Source organism: Oncorhynchus nerka, linkage group LG19 (assembly GCF_034236695.1).
Source record: "Oncorhynchus nerka isolate Pitt River linkage group LG19, Oner_Uvic_2.0, whole genome shotgun sequence".
Lineage (NCBI taxonomy): Eukaryota > Metazoa > Chordata > Actinopteri > Salmoniformes > Salmonidae > Oncorhynchus > Oncorhynchus nerka.
The window spans coordinates 24,502,473-24,525,583 of NC_088414.1; the positions used below are offsets into that span (position 1 = coordinate 24,502,473).

At 45.5% G+C, this 23,111-nt stretch overlaps 1 protein-coding gene across 6 annotated transcripts in view; it reads left to right on the forward strand.

The window, feature by feature from the left end:
* The window catches only part of LOC115146917 (guanine nucleotide exchange factor VAV2-like), a 272,051-nt gene that overhangs the window by 212,175 nt on the left and 36,765 nt on the right, over window positions 1-23,111 (forward strand). For all 6 annotated transcript variants that reach the window (XM_065004811.1, XM_065004813.1, XM_065004814.1 and 3 more), the window contains exon 4: window positions 3,907-3,975. In XM_065004811.1, the coding sequence (XP_064860883.1) occupies window positions 3,907-3,975 (69 nt within the window). The remainder of the gene's footprint in view (window positions 1-3,906; window positions 3,976-23,111) is intronic.

Here is a 23,111-nt window from a genome sequence, read left to right on the forward strand (position 1 = left end):
TATACATACATACGCCCATGATGCACACCCCTCATTAATACTGTATGTGGTGTAAAGGTTGCCCACTTGCATATTAACTGGACAGAGATGACGCACATCACACATAGAATTAAGCAATAAGGCCCGAGGGGGTGTGGTATAGGTACGACGCAACACGGAGTGCCTGGATACAGCCCTTAGCCGTGGTATATTGACCATATACCACAAACCCCTGAGGTCCCTTATTGCTATTATAAACTGGTTACCAATGTAATTAGAGCTGTAAAAATACATGTTTCGTCATATCTGTGGTATACGGTCTCATATACCACGGCTTTCAGCCAATCAGCATTCATGGCTCGAACTACCCAGTTTATAGTATCGCATAATGTACACATGAACACATTCATTCACTGTTACACCCACTCCCCAACATCCCCAAGCCAAAAGCGTTGGAATGGGAATGAGTCAGACACGCCACACGAAATGAAGAGAAACTCAGAGGGACGTTTATCAGAGTTGGTGGGTGGACAAGCACAGAATGGGCCCTGATGGAATGTTCTGCCTCAGCTTCACATAGCTATTGATCCCTGCTTCGGGCCGTTGGGACCTGCTGGATGTTACTGCACTACTCAATGCGGCAACGGTCACACCAAACAACCGCATAGTTACGTCCTCACAGTTATTTGCGATAGCGGTTCAATGGGGCTGGGCATACAGCTGCTCTGTCCTCCACATGACATCGATTACCTTTACCACAGGAATGGCTCTGTGTATTGAACAAGCACTTTAACTTAATCGCAGACCGAGCTAATTGACAGGACGAGGGAGTCGATGAGTGCTGCACACTGAAATAGTTTATAGGCATTCAATGGTTGTCAGGAAATAAACACCTATACTCTCTACAGCCCGATTGGCTCTGAGCCCTGAAACGGAAGAGGGAGGGTGAGAGATGGAGAGGTTGAGAAAGAGGGAGCGAGAGAAAGATTCTGAAAGTGAGAGAGGGACAGAGAGAAATGAGTGACAAGAAAGAGGCGGGACAAGAGAGAGTGAGTGACAAGAAAGAGGCGGGACAAGAGAGAGTGAGTGACAAGAAAGAGGCGGGACAAGAGAGAGTGAGTGACAAGAAAGAGGCGGGACAAGAGAGAGTGAGTGACAAGAAAGAGGCGGGACAGAGAGAAATGAGTGACAAGAAAGAGGCGGGACAAGAGAGAGTGAGTGACAAGAAAGAGGCGGGACAAGAGAGAGTGAGTGAGCCAGCAGAGCTCTGTGATGCGTTGTGTTTCTTAACCTGATGTTAGCACGACACACCAGTCCCTCATGGTGACCACACACACACTGCTCTCACTACACTGACACTAATTGCTGGTGTCACACACATAAACACACGCTAGAAAACACACAAGTAAAAACGTATCCTGAGGGATATTTTTGTAAACAGTCCGCTGCTGTGCATTGAATTCGGTGTATCCAGTTCAACATAGACACAGGAGATGTGCTTTTCTGCCACTTGGAAGTTAGACGGTCCTGGAATCAGGTTATTGATTTGACTGATTGAGTTAAACTCCCAGAGCTGTGAATCCAAGTGACAGAATGATTCGATTAACTGGAAATCACAGATGAAGTTAGAGAAGAGGCGTCAGACTAAAGGGTAGATGTCTTGAATTGAATGCAAACCTGTTATTGAAAAGTGTCATATTGCAGCCAGGATAATTGAAAATGGCCCACAGGTGTTTACTTAGTGCCTGGACTAATGCTGCTATAGCCACAACTAAATAACCGCTAAACAGAATGCACTGCCGGTTGTCTGTGTTGATAACTACAGTGGATGCATCCAGGTGAATTATCAGGGTTGAACAAATATCTTGCTTGTGGAGAAGTGAGAGAGATGTAACTTACAGTACTGAGAGATGCAGCTGTGGCTGTCAGGGTTCAGTCAGTGCATCCATCTGATTAACTCCCACCCACTCAGACTGAGCCCCAGGTACACACACACACTCTCTCTCTCTCTCTCTCTCTCTCTGTCTCTCTCTGTCTCTCTCTCTCTCTCTCTCTCTCTCTCTCTCTCTCTCTCTCTCTCTCTCTCTCTCTCTCTCTTTCTCCTGAGCCCACTCACACACGTTACCCCCCTCCTCTCCATCTCTATTTTTACCTCTGTTGCCCTGCGTTGATGTAATCAGCTGTGAGATGGGGGTCTGTATGTTTCCTCAATTCGGTCCAGCAGGCTGCTCTGTGGGGAGTGGGCGTCAGCAGGACATACAGTACAGGACCTCATGGTGTCCTACCACACACACGCACGCACACACACACACTAACACACACACACACACACACGCACGCACACACACACACACACACACACATTGTACACACCAATGGATGGATGGGACCTTGGCTCCTCTGGTGCCTGTCACCACTCTCTCACACTGCCTGTCTCTTTCTATGGAGAACCTTGGTGTCGGGTGTGACTTAGAGCGATTGTAACCTTGTGTGTGTGACTGACTGTCTACTGTATATTGACATGGATGAGTGTGTGTGCGCGCGTGTGCATGTTTGTGCACATGTGTGTGGTCAATGGCTGTATGACCTACAGTCCTGTGTGGCTCTGTTGGTAGAGCATGGCACTTGTGTCGCCAGGGTTGTGGGTTCGATTCCCACGGGTGACCAGAATGAAGAAAGTATTGAAATGTATGCAGTCACTACTGTAAGTCACTCTGGGTAAGAGTGCCTGCTAAATGACTAATATGTTTTTTAAAATGTAGGAAAGGGCTTTACATGTTCAGCAGACATTATCCATGGTGAACCAGGGCCAGGACTCCAGTGTCCTCTACGCTGCTGCTGGATCCAAGGCAGTGTATTTCATTGCTCCGCGACAACTAAAATATTGTCACAGCTGAACCGTGACACAGTGCCAGCAAGTCATCCAAAACAGAATACTGCCCAGCTTGTGCGTGTCGGGGGCAGATCTGATGTGTGAAGACCACTTTGTTGTGCAATTTGTAAACTGGAAAAAATGATGAAAGATTGAGTGCTTGTGGAGGCCATAATATCATACAACAGTAAAGACTACATTACCCATGCATCACCCAGACATAGTAACGTGTGGTTCTTCCTGCTCCAATAAATGAACGGTGCATATTCAGATATGGCTCATGACTTGTTGTCTTTCAGACATTTAGCGTTATGGTAGCGTTTCAGACATTTCAGAAGCTGTCAGACATTTCAGAAGCTGTCATCCATATGAAATGATTGCGTCTTGCTCAAAGGACACACAGATGCAGCACACAAACAACTCAACGCATGTAGCACGTTCTGCTGTTCTGCCCTTGAGCAAGGTAGTTTCACCCCCAACAACTGTTCCCTGGGTGCCGATGACGTCGATTTAAAGCAGCACTGTGCACCTCTCTGATTCAGAGGGGTTGGGTTAAATGCGGAAGACACATTTTGGTTGAATGCATTCAGTTGTGCAACTGACTAGGTAACCCCCTCCCCATTTGAACATTCTAACCTCCCCAGGAGGGTTCTACTCACTAAGGAGGATAAAAGAGGACATGGAAAATGGCTCAATCTTAGGGGTTTGAGTCATACTTCATGGGTTCAAGTGCATCTCAAGTGACATCCCATTTCAATGGTACATTTTGGGAATAGGCTGTCATATGAGAATAGCCTTTAGTTTGTGACAGACTATGTTTGTTTATTCCAGGCGTCCTTGCAAGAAGTGTTGACATGTCCCTGAAAAGCTATTCCAATGAGATATAGTGTTAGTCAATGACCTGATGTATCATAGTGATGAGGTGATGATGATGGAGTGAGATTAACACCTGACTGATAGACACTCATCCCCTGCTGTTACCATATCTAACTTTAAGGCCTGTCCACCGGCTAATTATTTCTCTCTTTCTCCCATTGTGTGTGTGTGTGTTGTAGGCCTTTTCCTTCGGAGGACACTGCTCTGAATGAGGATGACGTGTACCGGAGTCTTGAGGAGCTGGCAGAGTAAGTACCCAGACCCCCTGTACCCCACCATCACTCACACACACTGCAATCCCCACAACATATGGACAGAGCAGTGGAGCACAACTCTGAGCCGTAACCATTCACCCTGCCACCTTCCTTCTTCCACCCTGCCGCCTTCCTTCTTCCACCCTGCCGCCTTCCTTCTTCCACCCTGCCGCCTTCCTTCTTCCACCCTGCCGCCTTCCTTCTTCCACCCTGCCGCCTTCCTTCTTCCACCCTGCCGCCTTCCTTCTTCCACCCTGCCGCCTTCCTTCTTCCACCCTGCCACCTTCTTCCACCCTGCCACCTTCTTCCACCCTGCCACCTTCCTTCTTCCACCCTGCCGCCTTCCTTCTTCCACCCTGCCGCCTTCCTTCTTCCACCCTGCCGCCTTCCTTCTTCCACCCTGCCGCCTTCCTTCTTCCACCCTGCCGCCTTCTTCCACCCTGCCACCTTCCTTCTTCCACCCTGCCACCTTCCTTCTTCCACCCTGCCACCTTCCTTCTTCCACCCTGCCACCTTCCTTCTTCCACCCTGCCACCTTCCTTCTTCCACCCTGCCACCTTCTTTCTTCCATCCTGCCACCTTCCTTCTTCCACCATGCCACCTTCCTTCTTCCACCCTGCCACCTTCTTTCTTCCATCCTGCCACCTTCTTTCTTCCACCCTGCCACCTTCCTTCTTCCACCCTGCCAACTTCTTTCTTCCATCCTGCCACCTTCCTTCTTCCACCCTGCCACCTTCCTTCTTCCACCCTGCCACCTTCTTTCTTCCACCCTGCCATCTTCTTCCATCCTTCCACCTTCCTGCCACCTGCCACCTTCCTCCATGCATCCCTGCTGTCTGTCACTCTGCCCGTTGCCATGGTGACACCAGCAGCACATTAGTTTCCTGTCTGCCTAGCTGCCAAGTTGTCTCAGGAACTGGATGGCTGGCAGGATAGCTTGGGTGATGGGTGGGTGGGTTTGAAAGCAAGCTCATGCAGCGGCAGGGAGGCTGGGTTGGGGTGGGCTGGTAGCGGTGGAGGCTGTGGTGTGCGACAGCTCCCATTCCTCTCTGATTAATGGAGAATAATTAGACGCTGCGCTAAGATAGGTGTTATTCATCACCCAGAGAGCGGGAGAGAAGAGAGGGGAGGAGGGAGGGGGAGAGAGATGGATAGCAGAGTGCCACCACCGCTGCCTGCTGAATACATTACTGGAGGAAAATGTGCAGAAGCTGAGAGAAGTGCAGGCCAAGCAGGCTAATACTGGATTGGAGCTCATCTTAGCTTCCAGCCCAACACTGGGCCCTCACTGGATAGGAAGCACAGCCTTGTGAGTGCAAACACACAGCAGAGTAAACACACAGGTGCGTCCTGTACATGTCGGGAAATACTGTACGTTGGTTTAGAAGTGACCCTCCCCACAGCTTTATTGTGGCAAAATGTTCCATCCAACAGCATTCATCAACCCGAAACGGTGCCTGAGGAAGGCCTGCAGCATCACCAAGAACCCCACACACCCCAGCCTCTTACTTCAGTGTGAACCTGCTCTTTGTCTCACCTCTATTGATGTACGGTTGATTTAAGATGAGTGTGTGAGTGAAAGGAGGGAGTGGTTTGCCAGTGGGTTTAAAAAAAAAACTCTTCAAACAAGAATTCTGCTAGAGATTATAGTGAAAGATACAAGACCACACGAGGCTGATGCACCTCATACAACATATATATATTTGAGTTCATGTAAAGCGACTCTGGTGCTTGTCTGTTGTCTGTCAGTAAAGGTTATGTGCTGAAAAAACGTTTTCCATATTTACAGTATCATGTCGAATGTGTTCATGTCAAGGTACAGTGGAATGTAGCTGGCGGATAGCGATGTGATCCCACCTGAAATGACTTGCCATAATAGAATGGTGTGGTCATTAATTTGAGTTTGTGTGTATGTTCTTGTGTGTGTGTTTGTGTGTGTATCTGCGCATGCATAAGTATGTTTACCTGAGGCAGAGTCTCCTTGATGAGGTCTCTCAGGTTAATCTTCTCAACCTTAGCACTGCTTCCTGCTTAAGGCTCTGTAATGTCAACTCTGAGTGGTGCTTCCTGCTTAAGGCTCTGTAATGTCAACTCTGAGTGGTGCTTCCTGCCTATGGCTCTGTAATGTCAACTCTGAGTAGTGTTTCCTGCCTACGGCTCTGTAATGTCAACTCTGAGTGGTGCTTCCTGCCTAAGGCTCTGTAATGTCAACTCTGAGAAGTGTTTCCTGCCTATGGCTCTGTAATGTCAACTCTGAGTGGTGCTTCCTGCCTATGGCTCTGTAATGTCAACTCTGAGTAGTGTTTCCTGCCTACGGCTCTGTAATGTCAACTCTGAGTAGTGTTTCCTGCCTACGGCTCTGTAATGTCAACTCTGAGTGGTGCTTCCTGCCTATGGCTCTGTAATGTCAACTCTGAGTAGTGCTTCCTGCCTATGGCTCTGTAATGTCAACTCTGAGTGGTGCTTCCTGCCTAAGGCTCTGTAATGTCAACTCTGAGTGGTGCTTCCTGCCTAAGGCTCTGTAATGTGAACTCTGAGTAGTGCTTCCTGCCTAAGGCTCTGTAATGTCAACTCTGAGTAGTGCTTCCTGCCTAAGGCTCTGTAATGTCAACTCTGAGTAGTGCTTCGCAGTGCAGTTAGTCCATCCTGAAGTTGACAAAGCATGAAATGCGGCCGATCGGGTGCAGTGGCCATGGGACTATTTTTCTCTGAATGACAATATTCAGATTGAGAAGCAATAATGTCAGAAAGGCTTTTCATCTCGACAACAACAGTATATTGCTGTCACTGTTTGATGGGAAGTCCGATTCAAAGCTGACAAGTCAATGTACTGTAAAGTTAGAACCAAAGAGTTCTGTGTTACAGATGATGTCACAAACTAGGCTTCTATCCAATTGGTGACAGTATTTCATGCACATATTCTAAAATTCACAATATGCACATTTCCCCAGCAGATATGTGTTTCCATTAAAATGACTTGTTGTTGATAAAAGACTGTGTGTGATGACGTAGTGCACGTAAAAGACTGTGTGTGATGACGTAGTGCACATAACAGGCTGTGCGTGATGACGTAGTGCACATAAAAGGCTGTGTGTGATGACGTAGTGCACATAAAAGACTGTGTGTGATGACGTAGTGCACATAACAGGCTGTGCGTGATGACGTAGTGCACATAAAAGACTGTGTGATGACGTAGTGCACATAAAATACTGTGCGTGATGACGTAGTGCACATAAAAGGCTGTGCGTGATGACGTAGTGCACATAAAAGACTGTGCGTGATGACGTAGTGCACATAAAAGGCTGTGCGTGATGACGTAGTGCACATAAAAGGCTGTGCGTGATGACGTAGTGCACATAAAAGACTGTGTGTGATGACGTAGTGCACATAAAAGGCTGTGCGTGATGACGTAGTGCACATAAAAGACTGTGTGATGACGTAGTGCACATAAAAGGCTGTGAGTGATGACGTAGTGCACATAAAAGACTGTGCGTGATGACGTAGTGCACATAAAATACTGTGCGTGATGACGTAGTGCACATAAAAGACTGTGCGTGATGACGTAGTGCACATAAAAGACTGTGTGATGACGTAGTGCACATAAAAGACTGTGTGTGATGACGTAGTGCACATAAAAGACTGTGTGATGACGTGGTGCACATAAAAGACTGTGCGTGATGACGTAGTGCACATAAAAGACTGTGCGTTATGACGTAGTGCACATAAAAGACTGTGTGATGACGTGGTGCACATAAAAGACTGTGCGTGATGACGTAGTGCACATAAAAGACTGTGCGTGATGACGTAGTGCACATAAAAGGCTGTGTGATGACGTAGTGCACATAAAAGGCTGTGCGTGATGACGTAGTGCACATAAAAGGCTGTGCGTGATGACGTAGTGCACATAAAAGACTGTGCGTGATGACGTAGTGCACATAAAAGGCTGTGTGTGATGACGTAGTGCACATAAAAGACTGTGCGTGATGACGTAGTGCACATAAAAGACTGTGCGTGATGACGTAGTGCACATAAAAGGCTGTGCGTGATGACGTAGTGCACATAAAAGGCTGTGTGTGATGACGTAGTGCACATAAAAGACTGTGTGTGATGACGTAGTGCACATAAAAGGCTGTGCGTGATGACGTAGTGCACATAAAAGACTGTGCGTGATGAGACGTAGTGCACATAAAAGCCTGTGTGTGATGACTTAGTGCACATAAAAGACTGTGTGTGATGACGTAGTGCACATAAAAGACTGTGCGTGATGACGTAGTGCACATAAAAGACTGTGTGATGACGTAGTGCACATAAAAGACTGTGTGATGACGTAGTGCACATAAAAGACTGTGTGATGACGTAGTGCACATAAAAGACTGTGCGTGATGACGTAGTGCACATAAAAGGCTGTGTGTGATGACGTAGTGCACATAAAAGGCTGTGTGTGATGACGTAGTGCACATAAAAGACTGTGTGTGATGACGTAGTGCACATAAAAGACTGTGTGTGATGACGTAGTGCACATAAAAGGCTGTGCGTGATGACGTAGTGCACATAAAAGACTGTGTGATGACGTAGTGCACATAAAAGACTGTGTGATGACGTAGTGCACATAAAAGGCTGTGCATGATGACGTAGTGCACATAAAAGACTGTGCGTGATGACGTAGTGCACATAAAAGACTGTGCGATGACGTAATGCACATAAAAGGCTGTGCGATGACGTAGTGCACATAAAAGACTGTGTGATGACTAACCAGGTGAATGCAGGTGAAAGCTATGATCCCTTATTGATGTCACCTGTTAAATCCACTGTAGTGTAGATGAAAGGAATTAGACAGGTACCAAATACTTATTAAAAAATCTTACAATGTGATTTTCTGGATTTTTTTTTCTCATTTTGTCTGTCATAGTTGAAGTGTACCTATGATGAAAATTACAGGCCTCTCTCATCTTTTTAAGTGGGAGAACTTGCACAATTGGTGGCTGACTAAATACTTTTTTGCCCCACTGTATATATATATATTATATGTATTTTTGACAAATATTGAACATGTCTAAGCACCCACCCACCAGGTGGGTATGAGGTTAGTCCTGTTTTGTAGGAGATTTCCCCTGCTGATTACAGAAGGAGCCTATGAGGATGGTGCTGTCTCCATGTGTTGCTCTTTGTCCAACTACTCATCCTTATCTTATCTCAAGTCAAGCCTGGACAATGTCACCTTGTCTGGGCTTCCCGTTCACGTCATCACTATCAACTTGACTGTATCCATCTGCTCATGACAGTCTGGTAGTGTTGGGAAAAGCTGGGGAAAGCCAACCTACAAAAGAGCTTGAAGGAGAATACAGGTTCAGGGATTTTTCTGCCCTTTTAGGCGGCCCGCCCAAGCAGTTCGGGATGGAAAAACACTGAGTGTAAACAACTATAACCTGATATAAAGTATGTAGAAATTATATAGGTCTTAAATATTTTATAATATAAGCTTTGAGAACTAACAATGCTAGGCGGTCAGGGAGAATTGAACATTCCCAAAACAATGAATTTAGCAATATTGATTTTGTTATGTTTATTATGTTTGAGTAAAAGAACACAGCATTAACTATGTCAAAATGCTTATAGTTGCAGGAAATTCACTTTAAAACTGAAACATTTTCTGTCATCTCTATTGCAAAATGTGTAAAATTGCAGGAAATTAGCTGTAAAACTGAAACATTTTCTCTCAATTCCCTGGAGAAATTTGTAGAATTGCAGGAAATTGGTTTAAATATTCAAACATTTCTTTACACCACACTGCCAAGATGGCAAGGGTATGCCTAGTCATTGCACAACTGAATGCATTCAACCGAAAAGGGTCTTCCGCACTTGACCCCACCCCTCTGAGTTAGAGAGCTGCGGGGGCTGCGGGGGGCTATGAAAACTTCCGGCGCCGACAGAGATGGCCGCCTCGCTTCGCGTTCCTAGGAAACTATGCAGTTTTTTTTTTTTTTTTACGTGTTATTTCTTACATTAGTACCCCAGGTCATCTTAGGTTTCATTACATACAGTCGAGAAGAACTACTGAATATAAGATCAGCGTCAACTCACCATCAGTACGACCAAGAATATGATTTTCGCGACGCAGATCCTGTGTTCTGCCTTTCAAACAGGACAACGGAATGGATCCCATGCGGCGACCCAAAAAAACAACTCCGAAAAAGAGGGAAACGAGGCGGTCTTCTGGTCAGACTCCGGAGACGGGCACATCGTGCACCACTCCCTAGCATTCTTCTCGCCAATGTCCAGTCTCTTGACAACAAGGTTGATGAAATCCGAGCAAGGGTAGCATTCCAGAGGGACATCAGAGACTGTAACGTTCTTTGCTTCACGGAAACATGGCTCACTGGAGAGACGCTATCGGAGGCGGTGCAGCCAGCGGGTTTCTCCACGCATCGCACCAACAGAAACAAACATCTTTCTGGTAAGAAGAGGGGCGGGGGCGTATGCCTTATGGCTAATGAGACATGGTGTGATGAAAGAAACATACAGGAACTCAAATCCTTCTGTTCACCTGATTTAGAATTCCTCACAATCAAATGTCGACCACATTATCTACCAAGAGAATTCTCTTCGATTATAATCACAGCCGTATATATCCCCCCCCAAGCAGACACATCGATGGCTCTGAACGAACTTTATTTGACTCTTTGCCAACTGGAATCCATTTATCCGGAGGCTGCATTCATTGTAGCTGGGGATTTTAACAAGGCTAATCTGAAAACAAGACTCCCTAAATTTTATCAGCATATCGATTGCGCAACCAGGGGTGGAAAAACCTTGGATCATTGTTACTCGCATATAAGGCCCTGCCCCGCCCTCCTTTCGGAAAAGCTGACCACGACTCCATTTTGTTGATCCCTGCCTACAGACAGAAACTAAAAAAAGAAGCTCCCACGCTGAGGTCTGTCCAACGCTGGTCCGACCAAGCTGACTCCACACTCCAAGACTGCTTCCATCACGTGGACTGGGATATATTTCGTATTGTGTCAGATGACAACATTGACGAATACGCAGATTCGGTGTGCGAGTTCATTAGAACGTGCGTTGAAGATGTCGTTCCCATAGCAACGATTAAAACATTCCCTAACCAGAAACCGTGGATTGATGGCAGCATTCGCGTGAAACTGAAAGCGCGAAACACTGCTTTTAATCAGGGCAAGGTGACTGGTAACATGAACGAATACAAACAGTGCAGCTATTCTCTCCGCAAGGCTATCAAACAAGCTAAGCGTCAGTACAGAGACAAAGTAGAATCTCAATTCAACGGCTCAGACACAAGAGGCATGTGGCAGGGTCTACAGTCAATCACGGACTACAAGAAGAAAACCAGCCCAGTCACGGACCAGGATGTCTTGCTCCCAGGCAGACTAAATAACTTTTTTGCCCTCTTTCAGGACAATACAGTGCCACTGACACGGCCTGCAACGGAAACATGCAGACTCTCCTTCACTGCAGCCGAGGTGAGTAAGACATTTAAACGTGTTAACCCTCGCAAGACTGCAGGCCCAGACGGCATCCCCAGCCGCGCCCTCAGAGCATGCGCAGACCAGCTGGCCGGTGTGTTTACGGACATATTCAATCAATCCCTATACCAGTCTGCTGTTCCCACATGCTTCAAGAGGGCCACCATTGTTCCTGTTCCCAAGAAAGCTAAGGTAACTGAGCTAAACGACTACCGCCCCGTAGCACTCACTTCCGTCATCATGAAGTGCTTTGAGAGACTAGTCAAGGACCATATCACCTCCACCCTACCTCACACCCTAGACCCACTCCAATTTGCTTACCGCCCAAATAGGTCCACAGACGATGCAATCTCAACCACACTGCACACTGCCCTATAACCCATCTGGACAAGAGGAATACCTATGTGAGAATGCTGTTCATCGACTACAGCTCGGCATTCAACACCATAGTACCCTCCAAGCCCGTCATCAAACTCGAGACCCAGGGTCTCGACCCCGCCCTGTGCAACTGGGTACTGGACTTCCTGACGGGCCGCCCCCAGGTGGTGAGGGTAGGCAACAACATTTCCACCCCGCTGATCCTCAACACTGGGGCCTCACAAGGGTGCGTTCTGAGCCCTCTCCTGTACTCCCTGTTCACCCAAGACTGCGTGGCCACGCACGCCTCCAACTCAATCATCAAGTTTGCGGACGACACAACAGTGGTAGGCTTGATTACCAACAACGACGAGACGGCCTACAGGGAGGAGGTGAGGGCCCTCGGAGTGTGGTGTCAGGAAAATAACCTCACACTCAACGTCAACAAAACTAAGGAGATGATTGTGGACTTCAGGAAACAGCAGAGGGAACACCCCCCTATCCACATCGATGAAACAGTAGTGGAGAGGGTAGCAAGTTTTAAGTTCCTCGGCATACACATCACAGACAAACTGAATTGGTCCACTCACACAGACAGCATCGTGAAGAAGGCGCAGCAGCGCCTCTTCAACCTCAGGAGGCTGAAGAAATTTGGCTTGTCACCAAAAGCACTCACAAACTTCTACAGATGCACAATCGAGAGCATCCTGGCGGGCTGTATCACCGCCTGGTACAGCAACTGCTCCGCCCACAACCGTAAGGCTCTCCAGAGGGTAGTGAGGTCTGCACAACGCATCACCGGGGGCAAACTACCTGCCCTCCAGGACACCTACACCACCCGATGTTACAGGAAGGCCATAAAGATCATCAAGGACAACAACCACCCGAGCCACTGCCTGTTCACCCCGCTATCATCCAGAAGGCGAGGTCAGTACAGGTGCATCAAAGCTGGGACCGAGAGACTGAAAAACAGCTTCTATCTCAAGGCCATCAGACTGTTAAACAGCCACCACTAACATTGAGTGGCTGCTGCCAACACACTGACACTGACTCAACCCCAGCCACTTTAATAATGGGAATTGATGGGAAATGATGTACAATATATCACTAGCCACTTTAAACAATGCTACCTTATATAATGTTACATACCCTACATTATTCATCTCATGTGCATACGTATATACTGTACTCTATATCATCTACTGCATCCTTGTGTAATACATGTATCACTAGCCACTTTAACTATGCCACTTTGTTTACATACTCATCTCATATGTATATACTGTACTCGATACCATCTGCTGTATCTTGCCTATGCTGCTCTGTACCATCACTCATTCATATATCTTTATGTACATATTCTTTATCCCCTTACACTGTGTATAAGACAGTAGTTTTGGAATTGTTAGTTAGATTACTTGTTGGTTATTACTGCATTGTCGGAACTAGAAGCACAAGCATTTCGCTACACTCGCATTAACATCTGCTAACCATGTGTATGTGACAAATAAAATTTGATTTGATTTGATTTAATAGACACAGCGCCCTGGAAGCAGTTGTTGTTGGGCTTAACTGCCTTGCAGAACAGCAGATTTTTCAAACAAGTGACCTTTCGGCTACTGGCCCAACACTTTCAACCACCAGGCTATCTAAAATGTTCTCTAAAATCCAGCCGCACCGACAGGCCGACCACGCCCGTTACCACGCCCCCTTGCCACGCCCACCACCTAAACCGCTTTTTGATGGAGAAAAGTGTCCTGAGGTTTGATCTGTATAGAGAAAGTTGTCATCTATCAGCACAGAGAAGTTCTAAAGAAGAGGATTGGAACACTGCCTTGAAATAGCCCTCACAGATGCCTGCTCAATATACTGACGGTCTCTGAGAGCTGATATAGTCACAGCTAACAAGATGGTATGGCAGAAACCTCTCTAACTTTATTTCCCCAAAACGTTCTGACTGCATCAGAAAGAGAAGGGAAGCAAGATGTTTCCACCCAAACTAAATCTGTTTATTTATCCATTAGCTTACTAATGTGCTGGCCCCAGTCATATGTCTCTGGCTATTTAAATCCACTTTTCTACAGTTGCACACACACACATTGGTCAGTAATTGCATCCCCAGCCTGGTCCATTGGATTTGGTCTGCACACTCTGCAGAGACAGAAAGAGAGTTGAAGTTCGCATAAAGTTGACTTTTCGCTCAGCAGAGATGCAGCTCTCCAACACTGCACACTCATGTGACTGTACTACTTCCATTGGATCTATTTCAAAATCTCTAATCTCTAATCTCAGGATCTTACAAGTCAAAGCCTGAAGGGACCCTTTACCAGGTGGTGGTCAGACTTTTGCCAAGCCGACATGGAGCAGCCTGGCTCGCTGTGGCGCCCTGGTCAATGTCCAGACGTGTGATCTAATATGTAGCTTTATGGCCTGACACCACAAGACAGGATCATAACATTAAAACCTCATTCAACCTCACTCTCCGAGCCCAGATATCTGTATGATTACGTTGACAACTGTAATCACTGCAGTATGTTCGTTCTATTACTGGAAACCAGTAACCCAGAGGGCCTGGAGGGCCATATGTAGCCTTGGATGAAAGTCCCCTCCAGTGATTCCTCCCCTCTGGCCTCATAGTGAGAGCAGAAGAGCAGAGGCCACAAGGACCGTTGCGTGCTAACACGCTGGACCTCTGAAACGGCACTGTGTAATCAGGCAGAGCATTTGCTCCCAATCCAGGATTCCTGAGGAGAGGAGCAGAGCAGGAAGCAGACACTATCATATCTCTTGTACAGACACTATCATATCTCTTGTACAGACACTATCATATCTCTTGTACAGACACTATCATATCTCTTGTACAGACACTATCATATCTCTTGTACAGACACTATTATATCTCTTGTACAGACACTATCATATCTCTTGTACAGACACTATCTTATCTTTTGTACAGACACTATCATATCTCTTGTACAGACACTATCATATCTCTTGTACAGACACTATCATATCTCTTGTACAGACACTACCTTATCTCTTGTACAGACACTATCATATCTCTTGTACAGACACTATCATATCTCTTGTACAGACACTATCACATCTCTTGTACAGACACTATCATATCTCTTGTACAGACACTATCATATCTCTTGTACAGACACTATCACATCTCTTGTACAGACACTATCATATCTCTTGTACAGACACTATCCTATCTCTTGTACAGACACTATCATATATCTTGTACAGACACTATCATATCTCTTGTACAGACACTATCATATCTCTTGTACAGACACTATCATATCTCTTGTACAGACACTATCATATCTCTTGTACAGACACTATCCTATCTCTTGTACAGACACTATCATATATCTTGTACAGACACTATCATATCTCTTGTACAGACACTATCATATCTCTTGTACAGACACTATCCTATCTCTTGTACAGACACTATCATATATCTTGTACAGACACTATCATATCTCTTGTACAGACACTATCATATCTCTTGTACAGACACTATCATATCTCTTGTACAGACACTATCACATCTCTTGTACAGACACTATCACATCTCTTGTACAGACACTATCATATCTCTTGTACAGACACTATCATATCTCTTGTACAGACACTATCACATCTCTTGTACAGACACTATCATATCTCTTGTACAGACACTATCATATCTCTTGTACAGACACTATCACATCTCTTGTACAGACACTCATGCGCGAACACACACTCGCACACATACACACACATGCATCCACACTCATCTAAACTCTTTCACAAATATGTCCATTCCACTTTCTAATTCTTTGTCTCCCCATCAGATATGATACTCACGCTATTTTGCACACATACTCCAACCACTTGCCCTCAACCCCATCCGCACAGATCCCCCCCCCCCCCCCCCAGGAGCTAGTTCCTCTTGTTCCTCCTCACAACATCCCGTACAGTTCATAGACAGATCACTGCACTAACCATCATTCAGCTAATGCCTGTCTTTAGGGTTCTGGGCAAGAATGGGATTTCTTCCGAAATATTGCCCATTCCCTCGACACGTATCTCTGTGGGGTCATGAGTGCCTTCAGAACAGAATGCACTCTGGGATGGGTAGCTCAGACATGGCAGTAGTGTGCTGTCCCAGAATTCCTCTCTGTATGCAGTCACATCCCCCTGATGATGGAACAGGAATCACATCACTGAGAGTGACACCACATCACCTCAATTAAAAGTTCAAACCAGTCCCACACAAGGAGAAGGACCATCGTGAATATTAGATTGAGGTAGTCACGTTCTTTCTTTTTCTTCTCTTTTTATAATCTGTTTTCTCTATTCAGCCAGCCACAAAGGTAACAAGTTACCGTTAGGTGGGAAATGAGGGAAGTCAGAGGTAACCAAGCCCACAATGCATCACATGAGATTACATTTTTGTCATATGCTATTAATTCCAGAGTATAGGAAAGATGTCTTTGTTTGCTATTAACCTTTTCAGAGCAACAAGGTAACAATTCACTCCCACCTTGGAATACAAAATATAACTGTTTGATAGCAATATTAACTCTCACAATCCTGACAATATAACTAGATTTTGGGAGTGTGAAAAAGAGTTCTACTGTGGTGGTATGGTAATATGAAAAAGACTGTTCTACTGTGGTAGTATGGTAATATGAAAAAGACTGTTCTACTGTGGTAGTATGGTAATATGGAAAAGACTGTTCTACTGTGGTAGTATGGTAATATGGAAAAGGCTGTTCTACTGTGGTAGTATGGTAATATGGAAAAGGCTGTTCTACTGTGGTAGTATGGTAATATGGAAAAGACTGTTCTACTGTGGTAGTATGGTAATATGGAAAAGACTGTTCTACTGTGGTAGTATGGTAATATGGAAAAGACTGTTCTACTGTGGTAGTATGGTAATATGGAAAAGACTGTTCTACTGTGGTAGTATGGTAATATGGAAAAGACTGTTCTACTGTGGTAGTATGGTAATATGGAAAAGACTGTTCTACTGTGGTAGTATGGTAATATAGAAAAGACTGTTCTACTGTGGTAGTATGGTAATATGGAAAAGACTGTTCTACTGTGGTAGTATGGTAATATAGAAAAGACTGTTCTACTGTGGTAGTATGGTAATATAGAAAAGACTGTTCTACTGTGGTAGTATGGTAATATGGAAAAGACTGTTCTACTGTGGTGATATGGTAATATGGAAACGCTCCAAACTGAGTGACCTATACATGTCACAAGAATGAAAATGAGAAGATTGAAACATTGATTACGACTTTTCTAGGGGCAAAGGATGTCATTGAGTTGTAAGCGGCAGTGCACATTTAGTGATGTACTGTAAGAGGGGGAGGAGTTCTAGGGATGTACAGTAAGAGGGGGAGGAGTTCTAGGGATGTACAGTAAGAGGGGGAGGAGTTCTAGGGATGTACAGTAAGAGGGGGAGGAGTTCTAGGGATGTACAGTAAGAGGGGGAGGAGTTCTAGGAATGTACAGTAAGAGGGGAGGAGTTCTAGGGATGTACAATAAGATGGGGAGGATTTCTAGGGATGTACAGTAAGAGGGGAGGAGTTCTAGGGATGTACAATAAGATGGGGAGGAGTTCTACGGATGTACAGTAAGAGGGGGAGGAGTTCTAGGGATGTACAATAAGATGGGGAGGAGTTCTAGGGATGTACAGTAAGAGGGGAGGAGTTCTAGAGATGTACAGTAAGAGGGGGAGGAGTTCTAGGGATGTACAGTAAGAGGGGGAGGAGTTATAGGGATGTTCAGTAAGAGGGGGAGGAGTTATAGGGATGTTCAGTAAGAGGGGGAGGAGTTCTAGAAGAGAGAGCCTGGAGGTCACACTGCACCACAGTCTCAGCCAGCCTGTATACACACACACACACACACACACACACACACACACACACACACACACACACACACACACACACACACACACACACACACACACACAGACAGAGAGACACAGTCAGAGCATGTGCAATACTGGCATCTCTACTAATTAATGGTAATTCAGTCAGTATGGTACAAAACCAATAGAAACTGTCTCCCCACTTTCCATTATCCTCCAGGTCACAGAGTAACACGTCTGGGTGTTATTATATATACAGTATAGTAGGTAGACAACTCCAGAAATGTTGTGGAACTAATGAGTTTCAATGGAAAAACATATTCATGAGACCACTGCCTTTTATTCCCTCTGTTATGCTGTATTTAACAGTCAAACTAACCACATTCCTACAATGCCTGGAGCAGGCGTGCAATTCACTTTGCTTTGTGTTATCTTTTGTCCTCAGAAAATGGCTGAGGGGAAGAAACAGCTTTGAGCCTTTCAGGATTTCCGTGTTTCCTGGAGGCGAGAATTGGCATAGAATGGTGTTTTGATGTTCGACAGAGGCTTCAGATGTGGCTAAAACAGAGAGAGAGTGAGGGGGAGGGTGGTTTGAGGGAGCTCTCTGTGGTGGTCTTAAGGTGAGCCGTCTGCCTGTGCTGGTGGAACCTGTCATGGCCATGAAACCATAGAACCAGCACAGCATATGTGTTCCTGTGTGTTCCTGACTGTTCCCGTCTGAGGGAGAAGTGGTTTAGTCATGGGAAGGGAAGGACACCTTGTGTGGTTGTCAGGCTGGTTTAAGATGGTCGAGGCTGAGACGAGACTGTGTGTGCCCCAGAGGACGATGGCTGAGTGTGGGCTGATGGATGCCACTGATGCTGTCACTGGGGTGAGGGGGCACACGTGGAACCGGGTGTCTCCTCGCCGGGTGCTGATTTGATCTCGTCTCCATTCTTGAATGTTCGCTGAAGCTTCTAGGGAGGCCACTGGGTCCCTTCTGTTTCACACTTACATAAACACACACACACACACACACACACACACACACACACACACACACACACACGGGTCCTTTGTAGCTCAGTTGGTAGAGCATGTCGCTTGTAACGCCAGTGTAATGAGTTTGATTCCCGGAACCACACATATGTAATGCATGAATGACTGTAGGTTTCTTGGATAAGGCTGTCTGCTAAATGGCACTTACACATGAACCCCCCCCAACCCCATAGTTGATGAACACAACTCCCCCCCATAGTTAATGAACACAACCCCCCATAGTTAATGAACACAACTCCCCCATAGTTAATGCACACAACCCCCACCCCATAGACAATGAACACAACCCCACCATAGTTAATGAACACAAACCCCCATAGTTAATGCACACAACCCCCCATAGTTAATGAACACAACCTCCCCCATAGTTAATGAACAACAACCCCCATAGTTAATGAACACAACCCCCATAGTTAATGCACACAACCCCCCCATAGTTAATGAACACAACCTCCCCCATAGTTAATGAACACAACCCCGCATAGTTAATGAACACAACCCCCATAGTTAATGAACACAACTCCCCCATAGTTAATGAACACAACCTCCCCCCATAGTTAATAAACACAACTCCCCCATAGTTAATGAACACAACCCCCCCATAGTTAATGAACAACAACCCCCATAGTTAATGAACACAACTCCCCCATAGTTAATGAACACAACCCCCCATAGTTAATGACATAGTTAATGAACAACAACCCCCATAGTTAATGCACACAACCCCCATCCCCCCCATAGTTAATGAACACAATCTCCCCCATAGTTAATGAACAACCTCCCCCATAGTTAATGAACAACAACCCCCATAGTTAATGAACACAACCCCCTCATAGTTAATGCACACAACCCCCCCCATAGTTAATGCACACACCCCCCCATAGTTAATGAACACAACCCCCCTCCCATAGTTAATGAACACAACCTCCCTCCCCATAGTTAATGAACACAACCCCTGCATAGTTAATGCACACAACCCCCATAGTTAATGAACACAACCCCCATAGTTAATGAACACAACTCCCCATAGTTAATGAACACAACCTCCCCCATAGTTAATAAACACAACTCCCCCATAGTTAATGAACACAACCCCCCATAGTTAATGAACACAACCCCCCATAGTTAATGCACACAACCCCCCCATAGTTAATGAACACAACCCCCCATAGTTAATGCACACAACCCCCATAGCTAATGCACCCCCCCCATAGTTAATGAACACAACCCCCCCCATAGTTAATAAACACAACTCCCCCATAGTTAATGAACACAACCCCCCATAGTTAATGAACACAACCCCCATAGTTAATGAACACAACCCCCATAGTTAATGAACACAACTCCCCCATAGTTAATGCACACAACCCCCCATAGTTAATGAACACAACCCCACCCATAGTTAATGAACACAAGCCCCCATAGTTAATGCACACAACCCCCATAGTTAATGAACACAACCCCCCATAGTTAATGAACACAACCTCTCCCCCATAGTTAATGAACACAACTCCCCCAGAGTTAATGAATACAACCCCCATAGTTAATGAACACAACTCCCCCATAGTTAATGCACACAAACTCCCCCATAGTTAATGCACACAACCCCCCATAGTTAATGAACACAACCCCCCATAATTAATGAACACAACCCCCATAGTTAATGAACACAACCCCCATAGTTAATGCACACAACCCCCCCCCCCCATAGTTAATGAACACAACCCCCCATAGTTTATGCACACAACCCCCCCATAGTTAATGAACACAACCTCCCCCATAGTTAATGAACAACAACCCCCATAGTTAATGAACACAACCCCCCATAGTTAATGCATACAACCCCCCCCATAGTTAATGCACCCCCTCCCCATAGTTAATGCACCCCCATAGTTAATGAACACAACCTCCCCCAATAGTTAATGAACACAACCCCCGCATAGTCAATGCACACAACCCCCATAGTTAATGAACACAACGCCCCCATAGTTAATGAACACAACTCCCCCATAGTTAATGAACACAACCTCCCCCCATAGTTAATAAACACAACTCCCCCATAGTTAATGAACACAACCCCCATAGTTAATGAACACAACTCCCCCCATAGTTAATGAACACAACTCCCCCATAGTTAATGCACACAATCCCCCATAGTTAATGAACACAACCCCCATAGTTAATAAACACAACTCCCCCATAGTTAATGAACACAACCCCCATAGTTAATGAACACAACCCCCCATAGTTAATGAACACAACTCCCCCATAGTTAATGCACACAATCCCCCATAGTTAATGAACACAACCCCCCATAGTTAATGAATACAACCCCCCCATAGTTAATGAGCACAACTCCCCCATAGTTAATGCACACATCCCCCATAGTTAATGAACACAACCCCCCATAGTTAATGCACACAACCCCCCATAGTTAATGAACACAACCTCCCCCTGGGTTAATGAACACAACCCCCCCCCCCCATAGTTAATGCACACAACCCCCATAGTTAATGAACACAACTCCCCTCATAGTTAATGCACCCCCCCCCCATCGTTAATGAACACAACCCCCCTCATAATTATTGAACACAACCCCCCATAGTTAATGAACACATCTCCCCCATAGTTAATGAACACAAACCCCCCATAGTTAATGAACACCCCCCATAGCTAATGAACACACCCCCCATAGTTAATGAACACAACCCCCATAGTTAATGAACACAATCCCCCCATAGTTAATGAACACATCTCCCCCTCATAGTTAATCAACACATCCCCCATAGTTAATGAACACAACCCCCATAGTTAATGAATACAACCCCCATAGTTAATGAACACAACTCCCCCCATAGTTAATGCACACAACCCCCCATAGTTAATGCACACAACTCCCCCATAGTTAATGAACACAACCCCCCATAATTAATGAACACAACCCCCCATAGTTAATGAACACACCCCCATAGTTAATGCACACAACCCCCCCATAGTTAATGAACACAACACCCCCCCCCATAGTTAATGCACACAACCCCCATAGTTAATGAACACAACCTCCCCCCATAGTTAATGAATACAACCCCCATAGTTAATGAATACAACCCACCCATAGTTAATGAGCACAACTCCCCCCATAGTTAATGAACACAACCCCCCATAATTAATGAACACAACCCCCCATAGTTAATGCACCCCCCATAGTTAATGAACACAACCTCCCCCTGGGTTAATGAACACAACCCCCCATAGTTAATGCATATAACCCCCCATAGTTAATGAACACAACTCCCCTCATAGTTAATGCACCCACCCCCCATCGTTAATGAACACAACCCCCCTCATAATTATTGAACACAACCCCCATAGTTAATGAACACATCTCCCCATAGTTAATGAACACAACTCCCCCATAGTTAATGAACACAACTCCCCCATAGTTAATGAACACCCCCCATAGCTAATGAACACATCTCCCCCATAGTTAATGAACACAACCCCCATAGTTAATGAACACATTCCCCCCATAGTTAATGAACACATGTCCCCCTCATAGTTAATGAACACAACTCCCCCATAGTTAATGCACACAACCCCCCAAAGTTAATGCACACAACCCCCCATAGTTAATTAACACAACCTCCCCCATAGTTAATGAACACAACGCCCCCATAGTTAATGAACACAACTCCCCATAGTTAATAAACACAACTCCCCCATAGTTAATGAACACAACCCCCATAGTTAATGAACACAACTCCCCCATAGTTAATGCACACAATCCCCCCATAGTTAATGAACACAACCTCCCCCATAGTTAATAAACACAACTCCCCCATAGTTAATGAACACAACCCCCATAGTTAATAAACACAACCCCCCCATAGTTAATGAACACAACTCCCCCATAGTTAATGCACACAATACCCCCATAGTTAATGAACACAACTCCCCAGAGTTAATGAACACAACCCCCCATAGTTAATGAATACAACCCCCATAGTTAATGAGCACAACTCCCCCCATAGTTAATGCACACAACCCCCATAGTTAATGAACACAACCCCCCATAGTTAATGCACACAACCCCCCCCATAGTTAATGAACACAACCTCCCCCTGGGTTAATGAACACAACCCCCTCCCATAGTTAATGCACATAACCCCCCATAGTTAATGAACACAACCCCCATAGTTAATGAACACAACTCCCCTCATAGTTAATGCACCCATCCCCCCATCGTTAATGAACACAACCCCCCTCATAATTATTGAACACAACCCCCCATAGTTAATGAACACAACTCCCCCATAGTTAATGAACACAACTCCCCCCATAGTTAATGAACACCC